At 36.4% G+C, this 21,471-nt stretch overlaps 1 protein-coding gene across 1 annotated transcript in view; it reads left to right on the top strand.

Moving 5' to 3' along the window:
- The window catches only part of NUDCD1 (NudC domain containing 1), a 76,782-nt gene extending 60,515 nt beyond the window's left edge, over nucleotides 1-16,267 (top strand). The window contains exons 9-10 of the mRNA XM_070630829.1: nucleotides 7,560-7,719; nucleotides 15,639-16,267. Of these exons, the coding sequence (XP_070486930.1) occupies nucleotides 7,560-7,719; nucleotides 15,639-15,931 (453 nt within the window). The 3' untranslated portion in view covers nucleotides 15,932-16,267. The remainder of the gene's footprint in view (nucleotides 1-7,559; nucleotides 7,720-15,638) is intronic.
- Nucleotides 16,268-21,471: the final 5,204 nt, after the last annotated feature.

The following is a 21,471-nucleotide window of genomic DNA, read 5'->3' as shown; positions in this document are numbered from 1 at the left end:
GATCATACAAAAGTGTACTTAATTTTAATTGTATTTTTTAATTATCACAATTCATTTTCATTCAATTAATTCACTTAGCAAAACTAGTTACTTTAGTTTGTAAACTTTATTCTGACTTGCTTTTCTTTTGGACAAAATCTTGTTATCTGGACTCTCAGAGGTTGCAGTAAACAGAGAATACCTTTCGTTATTTTAACTGATGGATGTTTAGTGTGAACGTATATGGAGACTTTAAAGAACAGTGGAAACAATCTCTTCAGATCTCATAGAAAACTAGAAGGTCATTCTATAAACAAATGCATTGGCAAGTCAGGCCTAAAGGAGAAGAGGAACGTTGTTTGGAAAATAGGCATAGTCTTGATGACCAGGTATTCTCCTTTCTTGAGAATCACTTGTCCCTTGTTCTTTACATCACTGCTGTGCCATTATGATCACATCACCATCTTCTTTATTTACTTCTGCTACTCATACCTCTACCTATAGATTACCTACTCACTGTCTCCCTCGTGTCATGGTTTCTGTTTACTACATTCTCTCTGGGTATATCTTTTGCCCCTCTTCCCTGCTGGCTGTATGTGTGTTCATTGTTTATTTTGGCATTTAGACTTCCCAAAGAAGGTGATTTTATTGTATTGGCATTTTATTCTATTGGCCAACCACATCCAGTATGGGAAGCACTTGTTCAAGAAAAACACTTCAATCTCAGATAAAAGATGGGTTGCCTTTGGGTTAGATACCCACCCTTGATTCTCTTAGCAGAAGACAGGGGAGTGGGGTCCCACTGTATACAATTTGCCTACTTGTGTATATGGAACCTCTTGTGGATATTGAGCTATCACCAGTCTGCTGATTATAAGTTGAAGTCCTAGGCTTTTTAGGCAAGTTTGTAAATAGTGAGCAAGGGAGTTCCAGATTCTGCCTAGATGTAGAAAGCTAGAAAGAGTTTTGTTCTCAGTATAACAAGGAAAAGCTGGGTAATCTGTAGACTTGTTAGTGAAAAATTTCTTCAGAGAGCTGAGGACACAGGACAACCAAGTAGCTTGAAGTGTAAGGAAAAACAGATGCCGCCTAGGAGAGATAGGATAGGAGAACTGGTTCATCTGAGCATAGAAAGAAGAAAGAACTGCCATATAAGTGGGTAAGGAGGATTCACCTAACAAATTGCTAAATGCCCAGTGTGGGCTAGCAAAGGATAGAACCTTTGGGATTCACAGATCCTCTTTATGGACCTTGACCAAGGCCTAACAAGAAAGACTGGGAGTAGAGGAGGAGATGAGAGAAAAGCTACTTTGATGATATGGGGTTGGAGGAGAAATGTGTCTTCTGCTGTGGAAAAAATGTGAGGTCCTGCCTGGATTATTTTTCTTAAGTAACAGAAGCCTTAAGCTGCTGAGAGAAGAGCATCAAATGCTAGCATCCCAAGGGCTCAGAGGAAGACCTGTTGCAGCTGAGGGGAAATAAAAATTTTTAAAACACCATCTCTCTTCTTGGGGGAGGGCCAAGAAACCATCCTAGGCCCAGACTATTAGAAATTTCCTGCTACTGGAGGAGGGGTGTGTCACTGAAAAGGCCCAAACCCCGAAACCCAAGGATGCAAAGCCCACGACTGAGGTTGAACCAAGATAGTAGAGAACCCTCTGCCTATATCCCCTCAACCCCCACTATCAGGCTGAGAAGCCCCAGGTAACAGGCAACAGCAGTCTACTGCTAAGAGCATAGAGAGACTCTCTGAGATGGAGATGCATAGTGAAGCCCTAAAGCTGGAGGCGCATCAGTACAGTTGAGGAAATCCTCCAGCAACTCAGTCTCCACCAGAGCATGAAGTAACACCAGAGGAATTTGAAGCTAGTGATGCACTGAAGATAACCATAGCAACAACACAAAACTCAAGCTTAGATCAGCTCTTTCTCAGCCTCCCTCCGTCATAACCACCCACACTAATGGCCTAGCAGAAGAAGTATGTCCATTCCCAGGCATATATAGCACTTACCTTAGTCTCTACTGTTTTACACATGCAGCATTCAATCAACAATTACAAGACACACAAAAAGAAGAAAATAAAAACATTCTACTGTAAGAAGCAAGGCAAACAATGTAACTAGATTCAGATAGTTTCATACTTTGGAACTATCAGGCGAGGAATTTAAAATAACTGTGGTTAATACGTTAACGACTTTATTTGAAAAGATAGATAACATATATAAATAAATGAATAATTTTACCAAAGAGAAACTGTAAAAGAGTCAAGTGAAAATGCTAGAAATAAAAAAAACAGCAACAAGAGAAGAAGGCCTTCAACAAACTCATCAGTATACTCAATATATCTGCAGAAAAGAAACCAGTAACCTTGAAGATAGGTTAGTAAAAATTAGCAGAATTGAAACTAGAGTAGGGTGGGGAGAGATTAAAAACAAAAGCAAGAATACAGAGCATCTAAGAGCTGTGGGGCAATGTCAAATGGTCTAACATATCTAATTGGAATCCCAGAAGGGACATGGAACATTCACCAAAATGGACCATTTTCTGGGCCATAAAATAAACTTCAACAAATTAAAAGAATAAGCATCATAAACAGAATGTTTTCTGACTATAGCAGAATTAAATCAGAAATTAATAGAAAAATCTGGAAAATACACAAATATTTTGAAATTAAACAGCACATTTCTGAATAATCCGTGTGTCATAATGCATCTCACAAGGGGAGTTAGGAAATATTTTATGTTGAATGAGAATGAAACACAGCACATGTAGGATGCAGCTAAACCAATGCTTGGAGGGAAATTTATAGCATTATATGTTATGTTAGGGGAAAAATTGTCTCAATTTAGTAGTCTAAGCTTCCACCTCAACCTAGGAAAAAAAGAGCAAACCAAATCTAAAGCAAGCAGGAGGAAGGAAACTTATAAAGATGAGAGCAAAAATCAGTGAAATTGAGAACCAAAAATAATAAAACCAATGAAACCAAAAGCTCTTGTTTTGAAAAGATCAAGATTGATAAATCTCTAGCCAGAATACCCAAGGAAAAAAAAAAACACACAAATTACTAATATCAGGAATAAAAATGGGCATATCAGTATGTGTCTAAAAGACACTAAGGTGTGGTAATGGAATATTATGAACTCTATTTTCATATATATTACAATTTAAGTGAAACACATTTCTAAAGACAAGCATTACCATGGTTCACTCAAGAAGAGATAGATAACCTTAATAGTTCTGTATCTGTTAAAGAGATTGAATTTATTGTCAAAAACCTTCTGACAAAGAAATCTCCATACCTAGATTGCTTCACTGGTGTGTTCTACCAAATGAAGAAATAATAACCAATTCTATACAAACTGTTTCAGAAAATATAAGAGAAAGGAACACTTCCCAACTTATTTTATGAGTCCAGTGTTACCCTGATAGCAAAGACATGAGAAGAAAAAGAAGAAACCAGTATCCCTCATGAATATAGACACAGAAATCCTCAGTAACATATTAGTAAATCAAATGCAGCAGTAAGTAAAAAGGATAATACATCACGACCAAGGAGAGTTTATGCTGGGAATTCAAGGCTGATTCAGCATTCAAATATCAATCAATGTAATTCAGCATATCAGCAGGCTAACGAAGAAAAATATTTGACCATCGTATGGTCAAAGGCAGAAATAGAATTCGACAAAATTTAGCATCAATTTATGATAAAAAGGCTCAGAAAACTAGGAATTGAAGGTGACTGCCTCCTTGAAAAACCTGAAGTTAACATTGTACTTCGTGGTAAAAGATCAAATGCTTCCGCCTAAGATCGGTAACAGGCAAGTGTGTTTGCCCTCATTACTCCTAGTTAGCATCGTGCTAGAAATCCTAGCTAGTGCAGGGAGGCAAGAAAAGGTAGTAAAAGGCATAAATAATTATCGAGATTCCAGTACTACCATGAGAAAAGTGAACCCAAACCCTTTTTAGGTGTTATCTTAAAAGCAATGTTTTTATGCAGTTCCTTTATCCACCCTTAGCTTGTAACCTTTGAATAGAATTATAAGCTTACTTTCCTATGTTGGCTGCTGACCAACCTAGGAAGTATCAAACATCTTGTGGTGGCATAATCTTTTTTACTTAGCTGTATGGAATACTTGATTTTAAAATAAAGACTAGTATATAAGTGCTGTGAGAGGTACGTGAAGATCACTCCAGAGTTGCTCTCTTTCCCCATGAATGTTGCTCATCTCATTTGTTTAATTTGGAATGCCAGTATTATTCAAGGCAGAATGTATAGAAGATGCCTAGAATGGTAATAATGGATATTTGCATTTATTAAGGTCTTTCTAAGAACCAAGCACTGTGTAAATGCTTAAAATACATTGTTGACTCATCATAACAATGGTGAAATAAGTAGTAGTATTATCATTGTATTTACAGGAGAATAAAATAGTGGATAAGTGTCCTACCCAAAGTCATAGTCCTCAAGTTCGAAGAGCGTATAAAGGAAATGAGGAGATAAGTTCTATAAGAGAGGTATAAATAAATTATTATAATACATTATTTCTTTTTATTAACATTGGAAAAAGCTGCTTGGAGGAGAAGGTACCATTTGAGTATGTCGTAAAGTGTTAATGGGCAGGATATGCAGCAAGCAGAAAAAGCATGGCAGACTGAAGAGTGGAAAGTTAGGGAGGCAGTTTTGTAAGTGATCGAGTTTTGCTAAATGTTAGGTTTTGAGGATAGTAATAGGATCCAATATTGGAAGGGTATGCTGGAGTCAGGTGTTGAGAAACTTTGAAAAATGCCATTCAAGTCAGTTTGGACATTTTTTTAAAAAACCATTGGAAAACCATGGGGAAATATTACTGAGAAAGTAAAGTTTTCTGAGGTGAGAACTAAAAGGGCACAGGCTACTGTGTACTTGGTTAAGTGGGGAAGCTGCTGACCCTAATCACCTTCTAGTGGGTATTTTTTTAAGAATTTAATCAGAAGGTTTTTTTGCTTTACAAAATCCTCAGCCAATTATTCTAACTGTAAATTAGAATAAAATATTCCCAACTCCAGAGATAGGTTAGCTTTTGTTCGAAATATTTTTAAAAGAATGATTTCCTACATAAAATATTCATTCAAAAAATACTTACCTAGAATATGGAGACAAGAAGACAAACTTCTGGTTCTCAAGATAGTCTTGTGAGATAGGTGATATGTTTCCTATTGCTGCTGTTACAAATTACCACAGATTTAGTGGCTTAAACAACACAAATTTATTCTCTTAAATTCTGGAGGTCAGAAGTTCTAAAATGGTCTTTGGGGTGGCATTCCTTCTGGAGACTCTAAGGGGAGAATCCATTTTCTTGCCTTTTCCAACTTCTGGAGATTGCCTGCATTCCTTGGCTGTTGGCCTCAGCCTCCAGTTCAAAAGCCAAGAGCATCTTCCAGTCTGTCTCTTCTATCCCTCTGCTTTTGTTGTCATACCACCTTCTGTGTCTGTGACCCTTCTGCTTCCCTCTTAGAAGAACCTTTGTTACTAGATTGGGCCTACCGATATAATCCAAGGTTATCTGTCCAGCTCAAGATCCTTAACTTAATCACACCTTCAAAGTTCCCTTTGCCATGAAAGGTAACATAATCACAGGTTCCAGAGGATTGAGATGTGGACATCCTGGGGGGACATTATTTAGCCTGTCACAGATGGTGTACGTGCATATTAGTAATCTAACATAGTATGACAAATAGTTTGTTAGGAATGATATACATGATCCTGGGGGTTCTCAGACATCCAGTAGCTCATATAACCATGAGAACAGGAGAAGTTTCTGGACCAACTGATAGTTGAACTCAATCTTGGAGGATAAGTAGGAATCCATCAGGCAAGAAAGGACAAGAAGAGTCCAGGCAGAATGCTGTGTCAAAGGTATGGTGAAAGCAAATCACGTGAGACTGCCGTTTTTGTAATTAGTAGTACTTTGACTCCACTGTGATAGAGATATGCGTAAGGTAAGTGGGAGCAGAAGAAGAGGAACATCCAAGTCAGAGTAAGGGGCCCTTGACAAGAGACCTGCATCCCCATCCTCTTGTTTTCATGGCTGATCTCTCTCAGTGGTCAGCTTTTCACTTGATGGTTCACTGCCCTCTGTTCTTCTCTCACTGTTGTCTATTCAAGTATGAGAGGATCAGAGATCAGTCATTTCATTGTAATATTCAATACATTCTTAAGGCACTTCACTCATGAAAGTAAATGCATTTTTATGAAAATATTGTTTGAACCTGTATTTGTATTTCAGTAAGTTTTTTCTTCTGTGAAAGCCCTTGGTAAACAAGTGAGACTGTCAGAGGGGGGTGCAGTTAATTGGTGGGGATTTTGAAAATAAATCTTCAGTGATTATCAGGAGCAAGGGGAGAGAAGAAATAGTCTGTGAACACTGTGTGCCAGCCTGTTCCCTTTCTGTAGAGAACAAGCCCTATCCCCAGGCGTTGTGGGGCAACAGAAGTTGGGTTGCTCTGTCACTAGATTCTCCTGTGACCAGTGGCCTGTTCTGGCACAGCTATACCAATAAATCCTCTTGTTGGAGAGCCACTTCACAGCTTTCCCTATTGAATACAGGTCAGGTCTCCACTTCTAATTTTAACTCAGCATTTTAGTCTTCAGTCTGCTCTGAAACTCATGGAAGCAATTCAGTATTTCTCTAATACTATGTGTATTTTATGTTTTCTACATTTGATGTGATTTTATTGGTATTTAGGCATTGTTAACTCTGATAATAACAGTTCTAATAAAGAAGAATGTCATTGCAACCTGTTTCATTAAAAGAAGTATTCCTGTAGATGGAGTCCAACTATGAGTCTCTGCTTCATGATTTTGTATTAAAATGAATTTCTTTAGCCATCAATATTACAATAAAAATTATTAACATAATATTCTTGACATTGATACTGTGATTAAACAGTACAGCAAAGTAAATAATTTGTAAACAAGTCTGAGTTTGAATCCCAGCCTTGTGATTTTTCTTTGTAGCCTAGAACAAATTACTCAAGCTCTCCAAATGTGTTCTTTCATCTCTTAAATGAGGATAATAACAGCCTTGTGGGTTGTCAAGATTAATATTTATAACATTCTTGGCATATAGAATGTGCTCATAAATCCTAGAGGTATCATTGTGTTCTTGGTAATAATCATTATAAGTTAGCATTTGTAAACTTGATGTTTGTATTCTTTGGTTTAAAAAATATTCTGCTTATACTAATTGGCACTTTATATCATGTTTTAAACTAGTTACTAACAGTTGAAAGGTAGTACACCACAGTGGTTAAGAACATAGACTCTTAAGTTCAAAGCTCAGCTCCACGACTTATTATCAGGCTGACCTTGGGCAGGTTACTTAAATGCCCTGTACATCACTTTCTTCATCTTTAAAGTGGACATTTTAAATGTCCATTTAAACAGTTGCACATTTCTTCTAGGGGATTATGATGAGTTTTAGGTATGTAAAAAGTGTAGAACAGTTGTTGACATACAGTGCTGCATGTCAGTTGTTGTCATCATCTTCATCATTAATAATTGGTTGTTGAGTAACTTATGTTTGGTCACTTTATTTTAGGTGAATCTTGGAAGCAACCAGTACCTTTTCTCTGTCATAGTGGATCCTAAGGAAATGCCCTGCTTCTGTTTACGCCATGATGTTGACGCCCTACTCTGGCAGCCGCATTCCAGCACGCAAGACGATATGTGGGAGCACATCGCCACTTTCAATGCTTTAGGTATTAAGCAAGCTCTTTGACAGCATTTTCCATTATATCAGAAATTATGGTCATCATTTTTTAAATTCCTTTCTTTTTTCTTTTTTTAAAATTTGAGGCATTCTTATTCCATTGATTTGTGCTATAATTTGGTTGCTTGTACTAGAGTTGATAAATGTTAGTACTTTTGGAACAGTAGGACCACTCTGTTTTTATGCTTGTAGAAGATCAACACAGAATAGAAATCAAAGTGGTTATCTGACGCTTGAATCATTCTAATCAGTCATTTGCTTATTCCAGTTAAGCTATATGGGATTAGAATATGAACAAGGGGCTTGACACAGAACTTGCATTCAGGTTTCTTCAGAGTAATCTTCAAAAACATCATGGAATTGAGAGTGGGCGGAGCAAAATGGCGGGGTGAGCTGACCCGGGATTCTCTCCCCTCCAAAATACAACAAAAGATTGGAAGAACTGAATTTCAGAGAATAAACATAATGCCAGCTCGTTAGAGACCTACAATACCAAGAAGGCGGAGATCATAAACCTTGCTTTACACCTTCGGAGGCGCTGGAACAGTAGGAGAGAACATCGCTCCCTCTCCTAGAGTCTGTGATCGCTGCAGCGTGGGTCGGGAAGGAGCGGGGGAGGGGCCACGCGACCGGGGGATCATCCAGGACTCCTGCCGCTGATTCAGTGGAGACCTGCTGACGGGGGGAAAGCTTCCGTCCACGGGGACCCTATAAATCAAGGGCCTTGGGAGACCAGAGAACAGAACTGATCTGAACCCAGACCGGGCGCGTGTGAGTAACAGCCCCTCCCCCCCAGCAAAGCCAGTGGGCGCAGCCATCTTGCCCCAAGGCGGAGAGCTAACACGCCGCTCTCGACCCCCATCTAGTGCCGACAGGCTGTAACTGCAACTGAATTCTACCACCATGAGAAAAAACCGCTCCCCTACCATCCAGCAATTTACAAAAGCCCCAGACCAGAAGGAAAACAATAAAAACGCAGAATTAAGTCCTGAGGACTTGGAATTAGGTAAACTAAGTGATAATGAATTCAGAGCAGCTATAATCAAAAAACTCAATGAGGTAGAAAGAAAGAGAAACAAGCTGAGTTCTGGAGTTACTTCACAAAAGAGATTGAAATCATAAAGAAGAATCAAACAGAATTACTTGAGATGAAAAACACAGTGGACCAGATAAAACAGAATACGGATTCCCTGAATGCCCATGTAGACAACATAGAGGACAGCATAATCGAGGACAGACAGGCTGAATGGTGCCAGATAGAGGAAGAAAGAGAACTAAGAATTAAAAAAAATGAGGAAAATCTCCGAGAGATAATGGATTCAATGAGGAGTAAGAACATAAGGATCATAGGAATTCCCGAGAATATGGAAAAGGAAAATGGAGCAGAAAGTGTGCTTAACGAAATTATTGAAGAGAACTTCCCAAATCTAGGGATCAACGGAGAAATGTGTGTAGAGGAGGGTTTTAGATCTCCTAGATTTGTCAATGTAAAAAGACCCACCGCAAGGCACATAATAGTAAAGTTGGCAAATAGGAATAAGGAAAGAATACTCAGGGAAGTAAGAAAAAAAAAAAGAGAATAACCTATAAAGGAGCCCCTATCAGACTGTCAGCGGATTTCTCTACAGAAACCCTACAAGCTAGGAGAGAATGGAGTGATATATTCAAAGCTTTAAAGGATAAAAACCTTCAGCCAAGAATACTCTATCCAGCAAGAATTTCCTTCAGATATGATGGAGAAATTAAATCTTTTCCAGACAAACAAAAGTTAAGGGAATTTGTAACTAAAAGCCCTCCATTACAAGAAATCCTCAAGAAGGCTCTCATACTTGAAAAAAGAAAAAAGGGAGAAAGGGGACACAATCCACAGACTAGGGAGACCGATGGATAGAACCAGAACAGGATAGCAAATATTCAACTATAGCATTAGGGTAAAAATAAGGAAACTACCAAAACAAGGGCGATCTTAGCACTCTAACTACAAATTAATAAGACGAGTTGGAATAAAAAATGAAAATAATTATTTAGGAGGGGAAGAGCAAAGGGTCTAAATCAGTATTGGTCGAGTAAGTAAGAGACCACCAGAGAATAGACTATATTATACACGAGATTCTAAATACAAACTTCAAGGTAGACACTAAAATAAAGTACAGAACAGAGTCACAAATCATAGATAAGGAAAAATCTAAGAAACCCAACATAAGAAATTGCAGTATTAAATGGGTAGTCTAAAGCACACAGGAAAAGAAACACAGGAAAACAAGATAATGAGCGACAGATTGACAGCATTAAGTCCACATGCATCAATAATCACTCTCAATGTGAACGGATTGAATTCTCCAATAAAAAGACACAGAGTGGCAAAATGGATTAAAGAACAAGATCCAACAATTTGTTGCCTCCAGGAAACACACCTCAGCCCCAAGGACAAACACAGACTCAGGGTGAAGGGGTGGAGGACAATACTTCAAGCAAATAGCAAGGAAAAAAAGGCAGGTGTTGCAATTCTCATATCAGACCAAGTGGATTTCAAAATAAGACAGGTAAAGAGAGACACAGAGGGACAATATATAATGATCAAAGGGACACTTCATCAAGAAGAAATAACGCTTATAAATATCTATGCACCCAACACAGGAGCACCAAGATTCATAAAGCAACTATTAACAGACCTAAAGGAAGATGTTAAAAACAACACCATAATAGTAGGGGACCTCAACACCCCACTCACATCAATGGACAGATCATCCAGACAGAAAATCAACAAGGAAATAGTGGAGCTGAATGAAAAACTAAAACAATTGGATTTAATAGACATATATAGATCACTCCACCCTGAAGGAGCTGAATACACATTCTTCTCAAGTGCACATGGAACATTCTCTAGGATAGACCATATGTTGGGAAACAAGGCAAGCCTCTACAAATTTAAAAAAATTGAAATAATAACAAGCATCTTCTCTGATCATAGTGCTATAAGGCTAGAAATTAATTACAAGAAAAAAGCTGAGAAAGGCACAAAGATGTGGAGACTAAACAACACACTACTGAACAAGCAATGGATCATTGAAGAAATTAAAGAAGAAATTAAAAAATACCTGGAAACAAATGAAAATGATAGCATGCCATACCAACTCATATGGGATACAGCAAAAGCTGTATTAAGAGGAAAATTCATCGCAATACAGGCACATCTTAACAAACAAGAAAAATCCCAAATAAGCAACCTTAAAGCACACCTAACTGAACTAGAGAAAAAAGAACAAATGAAGCCCAAAGTCAGCAGGAGAGAAATAATAAAAATCAGAGCAGAAATAAATACTATTGAAACAAAAAAGGAAGTAGAAAGGATCAATGAGACAAAGAGCTGGTTGTTTGAGAAGATAAATAAAATTGACAAACCACTAGCCAGACTTACAAAGAAAAAAAAGGGAGAAAGCTCAAATAAACAAAATCAGAGAGGAGCGAGGAGAAATAACAACAGACTGCAGAAATACAACAGATTATAAGAGAATACTACAAAAAACTGTATGCCAACAGAATGGGTAACCTAGAGGAAATGGATAAATTCCTGGACTCCTACAATCTCCCAAAGCTCACTCAAGAAGAGGCAGACAATTTGAACAGACCAATCACAAGGAAAGAGATTGAAACAGCAATCAAAAACATCCCAAAGAATAAAACCCCAGGACCAGATGGCTTTCCTGGGGAATTCTACCAAACTTTCAGAGAGGATTTAATACCTATCCTTTTCAAGCTATTCCAAAAAATTAGGGAAGATGGAACACTTCCTAACACATTCTATGAGGCCAACATCACACTGATACCAAAACCTGACAAGGACACCACGAAAAAAGAGAACTACAGGCCAATATCACTGATGAACATAGATGCAAAAATTCTAAACAAAATTTTGGCAACCAGAATTCAGCAATTCATCAAAAGAATCATACATCAGGATCAGGTGGGATTCATACCAGGGACATAGGGATGGTTCAACATCCGCAAATCAATCAACGTGATACACCACATCAACAAACTGAGGAATAAAAACCACATGATCATCTCAATAGATGCAGAGAAGGCATTTGACAAGATCCAACAGCCATTTATGATAAAAACTCTGAACAAAATGGGCATAGAAGGAAACTACCTCAACATAATAAAGGCCATATATGACAAACCCATAGCCAACATCATACTCATGGGCAAAAACTGAACCCCATCCCCCTGAAAACAGGAACGAGACAAGGATGCCCTCTATCACCACTCTTATTTAACATAGTACTGGAGGTCCTGGCCAGAGCAATCAGGCAAGAAAAAGGAATAAAAGGAATCCAAATAGGGAGGGAAGAAGTGAAACTCTCGCTTTTTGCAGACGACATGATCTTATATATAGAAAACCCCAAAGAATCCATTGGAAAACTGTTAGAAGTAATCAACAACTACAGCAAAGTTGCAGAGTATAAAATCAATTTGCATAAATCAGTAGCATTTCTATACTCCAGTAATGAACCAACAGAAAAAGAACTCAAGAATACAATACCATTCACAATCGCAACAAAAAGAATAAAATACCTTGGGGTAAATTTAACTAAGGAAGTGAAGGACCTATATAATGAAAATTACAAGGCCTTTCTGAGAGAATTGGATGACGACATAAGGAGATGGAAAGACATTCCATGTACATGGATTGGAAGAATAAACATAGTTAAAATGTCCATTCTACCTAAAGCAATCTACAGATTCAACGCCATCCCAATCAGAATCCCAATGACATTCTTTACAGAATGAGAACAAAGAATCCTAAAATTCATATGGGGCAACAAAAGACCCCGAATTGCTAAAGCAATCCTGAGAAAAAAGAACAAAACGGGAGGCATCACAATCCCTGACTTCAAAACATACTACAAAGCTACAGTAATCAAAACAGCATGGTACTGGTACAAAAACAGGTGCACAGATCAATGGAACAGAATTGAAAGCCCAGAAATAAAACCACACATCTATGGACAGCTTATCTTTGACAAAGGAGCTGAGGGCATACAATGGAGAAAAGAAAGTCTTTTCAACAAATGGTGCTGGGAAAACTGGAAAGCCACATGTAAAAGAATGAAAATTGACCATTCTTTTTCACCATTCACCAAAATAAACTCAAAATGGATTAAAGACCTAAAGGTGAGACCTGAAACCATAAGGCTTCTGGAAGAAAACGTAGGCAGTACACTCTTTGACATCAGTATTAAAAGGATCTTTTCGGACACCATGCCTTCTCAGAGAAGGGAAACAATAGAAAGAATAAACAAATGGGACTTCATCAGATTAAAGAGCTTCTTCAAGGCAAATGAAAACAGGATTGAAACAAAAAAACAACCCACTAACTGGGAAAAAATATTTGCAAGTCATATATCTGACAAAGGCTTAATATCCTTAATATATAAAGAACTCTCGCAACTCAACCACAAAACATCAAACAACCCAATCAAAAAATGGGCTGGAGACATGAACAGACATTTCTCCAAAGAAGATATACGGATGGCCAATAGGCACATGAAAAGATGCTCATCATCGCTGATCATCAGGGAAATGCAAATCAAAACTACACTAAGATACCACCTTACACCTGTTAGAATGACAAAAATATCTAAAACTAATAGCAACAAATGTTGGAGAGGTTGCGGAGAAAAAGGAACCCTCATACACTGCTGGTGGGAATGCAAACTGGTGCAGCCACTATGGAAAACAGTATGGAGATTCCTCAAAAAACTAAAAATAGAACTACCATACGATCCAGCCATCCCACTACTGGGTATTTATCCAAAGAGCCTGAAGTCAGCAATCCCAAAAGTCCTGTGCACCCCAATGTTTATTGCAGCACTGTTTACAATAGCCAAGACGTGGAAGCAACCTAAGTGCCCATCAACAGACAAATGGATAAAGAAGATGTGGTACATATATACAATGGAATACTACTCAGCTGCAAAACAGAACAAAATCATTCCATTTGCAATAACATGGATGGACCTTGAGAGAATTATGTTAAGTGAAATAAGCCAGCGAGAGAAAGATAATCTGTGTATGACTCCACTCATATGAGGAATTTAAAACTATGGACCAAGAACAGTTTAGTGGATACCAGGGGAAAGGTGGGGTGGGGGGTGGGCTCAAAGGGTGAAGTGGTGCACCTACAACATGACTGACAAACATTAATGTACAATTGAAATTTCATAAGATTGTAACCTATCAATAACTCAATAAAAAAAAAAAACATCATGGAATTGCTCTAAGGTGATGCACATTAGGAGACTATTTCATGAAACTTAAGTGTCAACAAGAGCCATTATGATGAAAACAGAGAAAATGGTGATAAGCAGAAATGAAATTTATTCTATAGGATAAAACTACATAATTGTAGACTCATGCTACAATTGATTTTATGGCAAAATACTTTAGTATTGTGTGGGAGAAAGTTTTTAGATGGATGAATTAACCACAGTTATTGCATTATTGAAAGGTTATTTAAAACTGGCAGTAGGAAGTAAAATTATGCATTTTGATTGCTATACATGCACAACGCCTAATTCTAGAGGAGATTTGTCAATTATCTCTTATAGTTAATAATATAGGCTGCTAATCTGGTTAATTCAGATTCCAAATGGATTTTTATGACCTGAAATAAAGTTTGATTGAATAATTTAATCACATAATTTCTAGTCTCTTTACTACAATTTCTCTTTTTTTTATTCCTTATCCTCTTTTTTTAAGAGGAAAGCTTTATCATAATTTTCATATGCTCAGATCCTCCATTTGTATCCTCAAATCCCTTGGTATAGAATTCTTTTATGCTTGAGTTGAAGTTAAATCAGCATTAGATAAGTAGTCTTGAGATATTATACACATCATCAGTTTTGTCAAGGTTAGCCTACAGAGCTAATTCTAAGCTACTCAGATAGGTATCTACATCCTCTTTACTTTTTCCTCCTTAAACCCTGCTTAATATTAAAAAACCTGTATTGATCTGCCTGTGCTCAGTGGTTTCTTTGCTCATTCACTGTTTGATGAAGTCTCAATTTACATCAGTATTATATTTTTTATCTCCTGTGTTATAACATTCAGTAACCATGTCCCAATCTGAAAATCCTAATTTATATTTCAGAACATAAATGCCCTTTTAATGTGCGAAGATAATTTTTGAAAAGATAAGATTTTTTCCCCCCAAATTTAATTAGTTTTCAAAGGATGTCCTAATGAAGTTTTAAAAATTAGATACTTGAGTTTTCTTTCAAGCTTGTAGTGGTCTCAAGATTTGGGACCTTTTGGAGCTAAAGTACAGCGAAATCCTGTACAGTGTTGGTATTGGTGTATAAAAATACCATTAACATCATAGAAATAATGAGAATGCGTTATGCTTATTAGTACCTTCAGGGATGAGGCCTGCATTATGTGAACACACTCCTGAAATAACTTTACAATGTATCCTGTAAACATTTTCCCATTTATTTGATAAGAAAAAAGATTTTGTAATGTCACATCTGTGATTGATGAACCTAATTATTAAATTGGCATTTAAAGGTATTTTGGCATGTTTTTCGTGTTTTAGATTTTTAGTATTTTAATTATTCATGGAAATTATATGGAACTATGTTGTGCTTTTCTTGAAGAGATGAAATCCCATCTATTTTCTTCCTTAGGAATTAAAGCTGTATTTTGCACCACTTGGGAAAGATTGATTGTGGCTAATCGTTAATGGCTCAGAATTCAACCATTGTTGAATATTTATGGTATATCTTTTATTTAGGCATTTTAATTTATAATTAGAAGTTATGAAATATTAAATGTTAAATCACAGTTTCTTCTCTTCTGTGTAATATATAGTTTTCCTTTTGTTTGTTTCATATTTCTTGACAGGCTACGTCCAAGCATCAAAGAGAGACAAGAAATTTTTTACCTGTGCTCCAAATTACTCCTATGCAGCGCTTTGCGAGTGCCTTCGTCGAGTATTCATCTATCGTCAGCCCACTCCCATGTCCACTGTCCTTTACAACAGAAAGGAAGGCAGGCATGTAGGGCAGGTTGCTAAGCAGCAAGTAGCAAGCCTAGAAACCAATGATCCTATTTTAGGCTTTCAAGCAACAAATGAGAGATTATTTGTACTCACTTCTAAAAACCTCTTTTTAATAAAAGTAAATACAGAGAATTAATTACTCCAACCATGTTGGTTTCTATGTACTGGAAAGGTATTCAGTGGTGGCTGGGAGGCTGGGCAGTTATACTGTAACCTGTTAAGTTTTAATGTGTTAAATAAAATGATCTTCTATGAATTTTTTATTTTTTAAAGGTTATTGGAATATATTCAAGAGATTATGATTCTATAAAAGCTATGGAATGAAGCTGCAAATTTAGAGAAAATTGGCTTCTGTAAAAAATGTAAAGATAGTATTAGCGAGCATAATTATTTTTAAAAACAGGCTAGAATCTCATCTTTTATATGAAAGATGTACAATTCAGTGTTTAAAAATAAAAATATTTATCATGTACTCTTTGTTCATTGGTACAGTTTCTTCATTCTATAATTATAGAATGTATAGGATGACAATTAAAATGTCAGTTCTTGTAAACACCTATAAATGGACTGAGTAGCTGAGGGGGGAAGACAACAGGAGTACAGCAGGTCCAGTATTGCTAAAGTTTGCTGAGAGACCCTAAGTGTTTTTTCAAATTAAGTGTAACTTTATTTAATTTTTATTCATTTGCTGTTCCACAGACAAAGACAAAGAGAGATGATAAGGTTCCACACAGTGTAGCTCTTATCCATAACTGCACAATAAACTACACCAAAACTCAGTGATTAAAACAAGGATATTGTATAACTTTTCATGATTCAGTTACTTGACTGTCTGTGTTCGACCTGACCGTTCATCCTCCAGTAGGCTAGACTGGGCTTATTCAGAAAACATTCCAAGAGGGCAAGCCCTAATATACAAGAGCTTATCAAGCCTGTACTCTGTCGTACTTGCTCTTCTTCCATTGAACAAGGCAAGTCACATGGCCAAGTCCAGAGTCAGTGTGAGAGAAGACTGTACAAGGATGCAGATAGCAAGAGATATTGTGACGTTTGGGGCCATTAATGTCACAGTCTACCACATAAATTGTAATTTGTCCTCATAGTTCTCCTTATATTTCTACAGGTAAAAGAAAGTCATCCTGTTTATACATTAAATATCTTTTGCCATGAATTTTAGTTTTTCATGGTATTTCATTGGATTTTTTTTGGTTTGCGTTTACCTGGAAAATTATTTATTTTTTATACCATTTTTAGGTATGCTTCTTATATAAACCCCAAGGTGGTTTTTATATTTTAATAGTGGAGTTGAGACCGTAACAGAAGAGGCTTAAGAGAAGAAAAGAGATGTAAGATAGAAAATATTTTTTCCTAACATATCTCTTGCCTATGTAGGCAAGTGTTTGATTGAAAGAAGAAACAACAAGTTTGAGAGACAGAAAAGGAAGAAAAGGATGGGGGTTTTATGCATGTTCTATACACTATGTCAGAATGCAGTTTCCTAGAGAGACGTATTGGGATGCTAGATGAGAAGCTGGGGAAAGTTCTGAGAACTCGTAGTGACAGTTAGAGTCTAATAGTACTCTGTTAGTATTAGGAAAGAGATAGACTAGATATCAAGTATTGTGAGATTATGAACATAGAAAAACATGTCACAAAATAGTGATATTTCCAGAACTTTTTAGTGTCATTGTAAAACTTAAACCAAAGACTATTTAGACAGTAAACTATTAAAAGCCTTATGTGACAGATTTAAATTTTCTTTAAAATTTTCCCCAAGGATCATAAATACCCTCTTAGGGAATATAAGAAAAATACAGATTAGTGTGGTGCTCAGTTAACCATATGGCTATGTATATATGCAAATTTCCAGAGAGTAATCAATTTTCTTTCCTTTGTACGTGTGATTTTTCATATGATTAATGTTGAATTGAAAACTATCAGGATAATTAGTCCTAAATGTTGTTGCATATTGACCTATGTTAAGAGAGCAATAGGTGTAGAGCAGTGATTCCAAGCTGTGTTTTCTTGAAATGTTTCAAGGACTCCACAAACAGGTAACTCAGCTTAAACAGTGTTTTAAACTTTTAAGAATACCAAGCACAGTCACATAAAGATGCAGACATATGGACATATATGGTCAATTGATTTTGGACAAAAATGTGAAGGCAATTCAGTGGAGAGAGGATAGTTTTTTCAACAAATGATGCTGGAACAATTGTATCCATTTTTACCTTTGTAGTAGACTGAATAATAGTTACCCAAAGATATCAGGTCCTAATCCCCATAACCTGTAAATGTTACCTTATAAAGAAAAAGGGTCTTTGCAGAAGCATTTATGTTAAGGATCTTTATATACATGGAGAGGTTATCCTGGATTATCTAGGTGAACCCTAAAACCAGTTACAGTGACTCTGTAACAGAGAGGCAGAGGGGGATCATAAACACACAGAAGAGGCTAGGTGAAGATGGAAGCAGAGATTGGAGTGATATGTCCACAAGCCAAGGATGCTGGCAGCCACCAGAAGCTAGAACAGACAAGGAACAAATTCTCCCCCAGAACATGTGGAGACAGCATGGCCCTGCTGACACCTTGCTTTTGGACTTCTGGCCTCAGAACTATGAGAGAATATATTTCTGTTGTTTTACACCACCCAATTTGTTATAGTTTGTTGTAGCAACTGTAGGAAACTAACAGCCTTTACCAGAATTAACACAAAATGGACCATAAATCTAAATGTAAAACCTGAAACTATGAAACTTCTAGAAGATAACATAAAAGAAAGTCTTTGTAACCATGGGCTAGGAAAAGATTTTTTGCATATGACACCAAAAAGTGAGATCCATTAAAGAGAAAATTGTTAAATTGAACTTCATCAAATTTAAGAAATTATGTTCTTGGAGAGATAATCTTAGGAGAATCAAAGACAAGCTACAGATTGGGAGAAACTTTTGGAAATCAGACAATAATTAAATGAATAAAATTTTTTAAATGTGCCGAAGTATTGAACAGATATCACATCGGAGATATATGAATGAAGATATATGAATGGTAAGTAAGCACATGAAAAGATCCTCAACATTATTAGTCTTTAGGAAATCCACAATGAGATAATCACTACATAGCTATTGAAATGTCTCAAATTTAAGACTGACCATATCAAGTGTTGAGAAGGATGTGGGCAACTGGAACCCTCATCCCTGTTGATGGGAATGTAAAATGGTAGAACCACTTTGGAAAACAATTCAGCAGTTTTCTAAAATGTTAAACATACATCTACCATATGACCCAGCCATTCTACTTACCCATTCTCTTACCCAAGAGAAATGAAAGTATATGTCCATGCAAACACTTGTACATAGCAGCATTATTGGTACTAGCCAAACCTGAAAATAAGTCAAATGTCCATCAACAGGTGAATGGATAAATTTATTCTGATATATCTATGCAATGGACTGTTACTTGGCAGTAAAAAGTAGTAAGCTATTGATACAATCAACATGAATGAACTAGAAAATAATTATGCAGAGTAAAAGAAGGCAAAGTATGCACTGTATGATTAATAGAAAATTCTAGGAAGTGACAAATTTATACTGATAGGAAACAGATCAGTGCTTGCCTAAGTGGGAGGTGTTGAAGGAAGATTATAAAGGGGCACAAGGAATCATTTTGGGGTAACGGATATATTCATTATCTTAATTGTGATGGTTTTATGAATGTATACGTAAGTGAGACTTTATTAAACAGTATACTTTAAACCTGAAGTTTATTTTATGTCAATGATTCCTCAATAATGCTATTAAAATTTTTATTTAAGAATTAGGTATTGAATTTTATCAAATTTTTCTCCTATTGGTGTAAGCATATGTTTTTTACTATATTTCTGCTTTTATTAATAACTTTTCTTGTATCGAAGTAGCATTTTAGTAAACATTTCCTGTATTTTGGGCATCAGGATCCATTCCCCCTTTATTTACTACTTAGACTGTCTTTTCTTTCTGAGACCATATATTTGTGTGTTCCTGGCTCCATTCTTGGCACCATCACTTAAGGCTGAGCCAATCAGTAGCTCGCATTTCCCTGGTCATGGTGATTGGTTCATAATTGGGCACTTGACCCATTAGGAACCAATGGTTCAGCATGAGCATTCGCTATGATTTCTGGGACAAAGACTTTCCACTGAATGTGAGAATGAAGGGATATAAACAAAACCAAATCTGTCACTATAGTAAGGTGAGAACCTCTCAAATTATGGAGCCAATAGAGGGATGGAGCTAAGAGGCTATGAGAGAGAAAACGAACCTTGATTATATCATCTAGCCCTATGTAGCAGTGCTTAATGCTAGGTCTATTCTTGGGCCTTTGGGTAACGTGAGTCATTAAGTTCTCTTTATGCCTAAGTCAATTGGTCAAAAGAGGCCTGATTCCTGATGAAAAATTCTTTTAATGTGTAACTATACTCTTCTCATTGAAACTTGATTCTAGATTTTTACATCTGAGTTTATAGATGATATTAGTTAAATTGTGTTTTTATCAATAATAGCAATAAATCAGGATTTAATAAATAAATTACAAATGCTTTTTAAAAGGGTAAATGTTTTTCTACTCCAAAATAGTTTTGCTACTCTCTTCAAAAACGTATATTTATGAAGATAAATTTAGAAATCAACTACTTTGGTGCCTGAGAGGGGGGAAAAGAGATTTACGGATCTTTCAATCCTGAAAGTATATTTTCTGACTTTGGCATTTTTCATATGCCCGTACTACAAATCTTCTACCCTAAATGGAAAAAAATCTGCAACATATATTTTTAAGCCATTTTAATTTTTCTACTTCTAAAACTGATTTTTTAAAAATATTTGAGATTCTTTTTTAATGCTTGCTAAAATATCCAATACGGTTCTCTTACTCCTGGAAAAATGGTACCAGGTGAATGTTGAAGAAGACTGAGCATATTCTTGACATTAAAACAAATATTGCCCCTCATCTGCTATCTGTACTTTTCCCAGGAAAAATGTAGTTCAGCATACAACATTAATTCAGTCACTGAAACGATGAAACTAAGAACTTTCAAAGAAACTATGTTCTTATCAGGTCCTTTACTAAATACCAAATATGTATTCAGTGTTTTTCTCTGTCTGCAAATATACACCTCACTAAAGGAACAAAGAAGGGATGAGGATATCTTTGTGGAGTACAGGGTAATAAAAGTATGAAGTGCATTCTTCTATAATGGTATAATATGTTCTGCTGGGAGGTTCATTACTGCTGCTTCAGGAACCCAGTTGGAATCAGGTATGAGAAAAACAACTGAGAAATCAAGAATTGCAAACAACATGGAAAGCTGCTCCATAAAACACCTGGCAGTTCCTCAAAAGGTTAAACATAGAGTTACCACCTGACCCAGCAATCCTATGCCTAGGTATATACCCAAGAGCGATAAAAACGTGTACATGAATGTTCATAGTAGCATTATTCATAATAGCCAAAAAGTATAAACAACCCAAATGGATAGATGGATTAAATAATATGTGATATATCCATACATATTTTTTGGTAAAAAGGAATGAACTACTGCTACACGCTACAAGACATGAACCTTGAAAACATTATGCTAAGTGAAAGAAGCCAGTAGCAATAGGCCATATATTATATGATTCTATTTCCATGGATAGGCA

This window comes from Equus przewalskii, chromosome 8 (genome assembly GCF_037783145.1).
Source record: "Equus przewalskii isolate Varuska chromosome 8, EquPr2, whole genome shotgun sequence".
NCBI lineage: Eukaryota > Metazoa > Chordata > Mammalia > Perissodactyla > Equidae > Equus > Equus przewalskii.
Note: the sequence above shows the minus strand (reverse complement) of the source record. Positions and strands in the feature narration are given on the sequence as shown.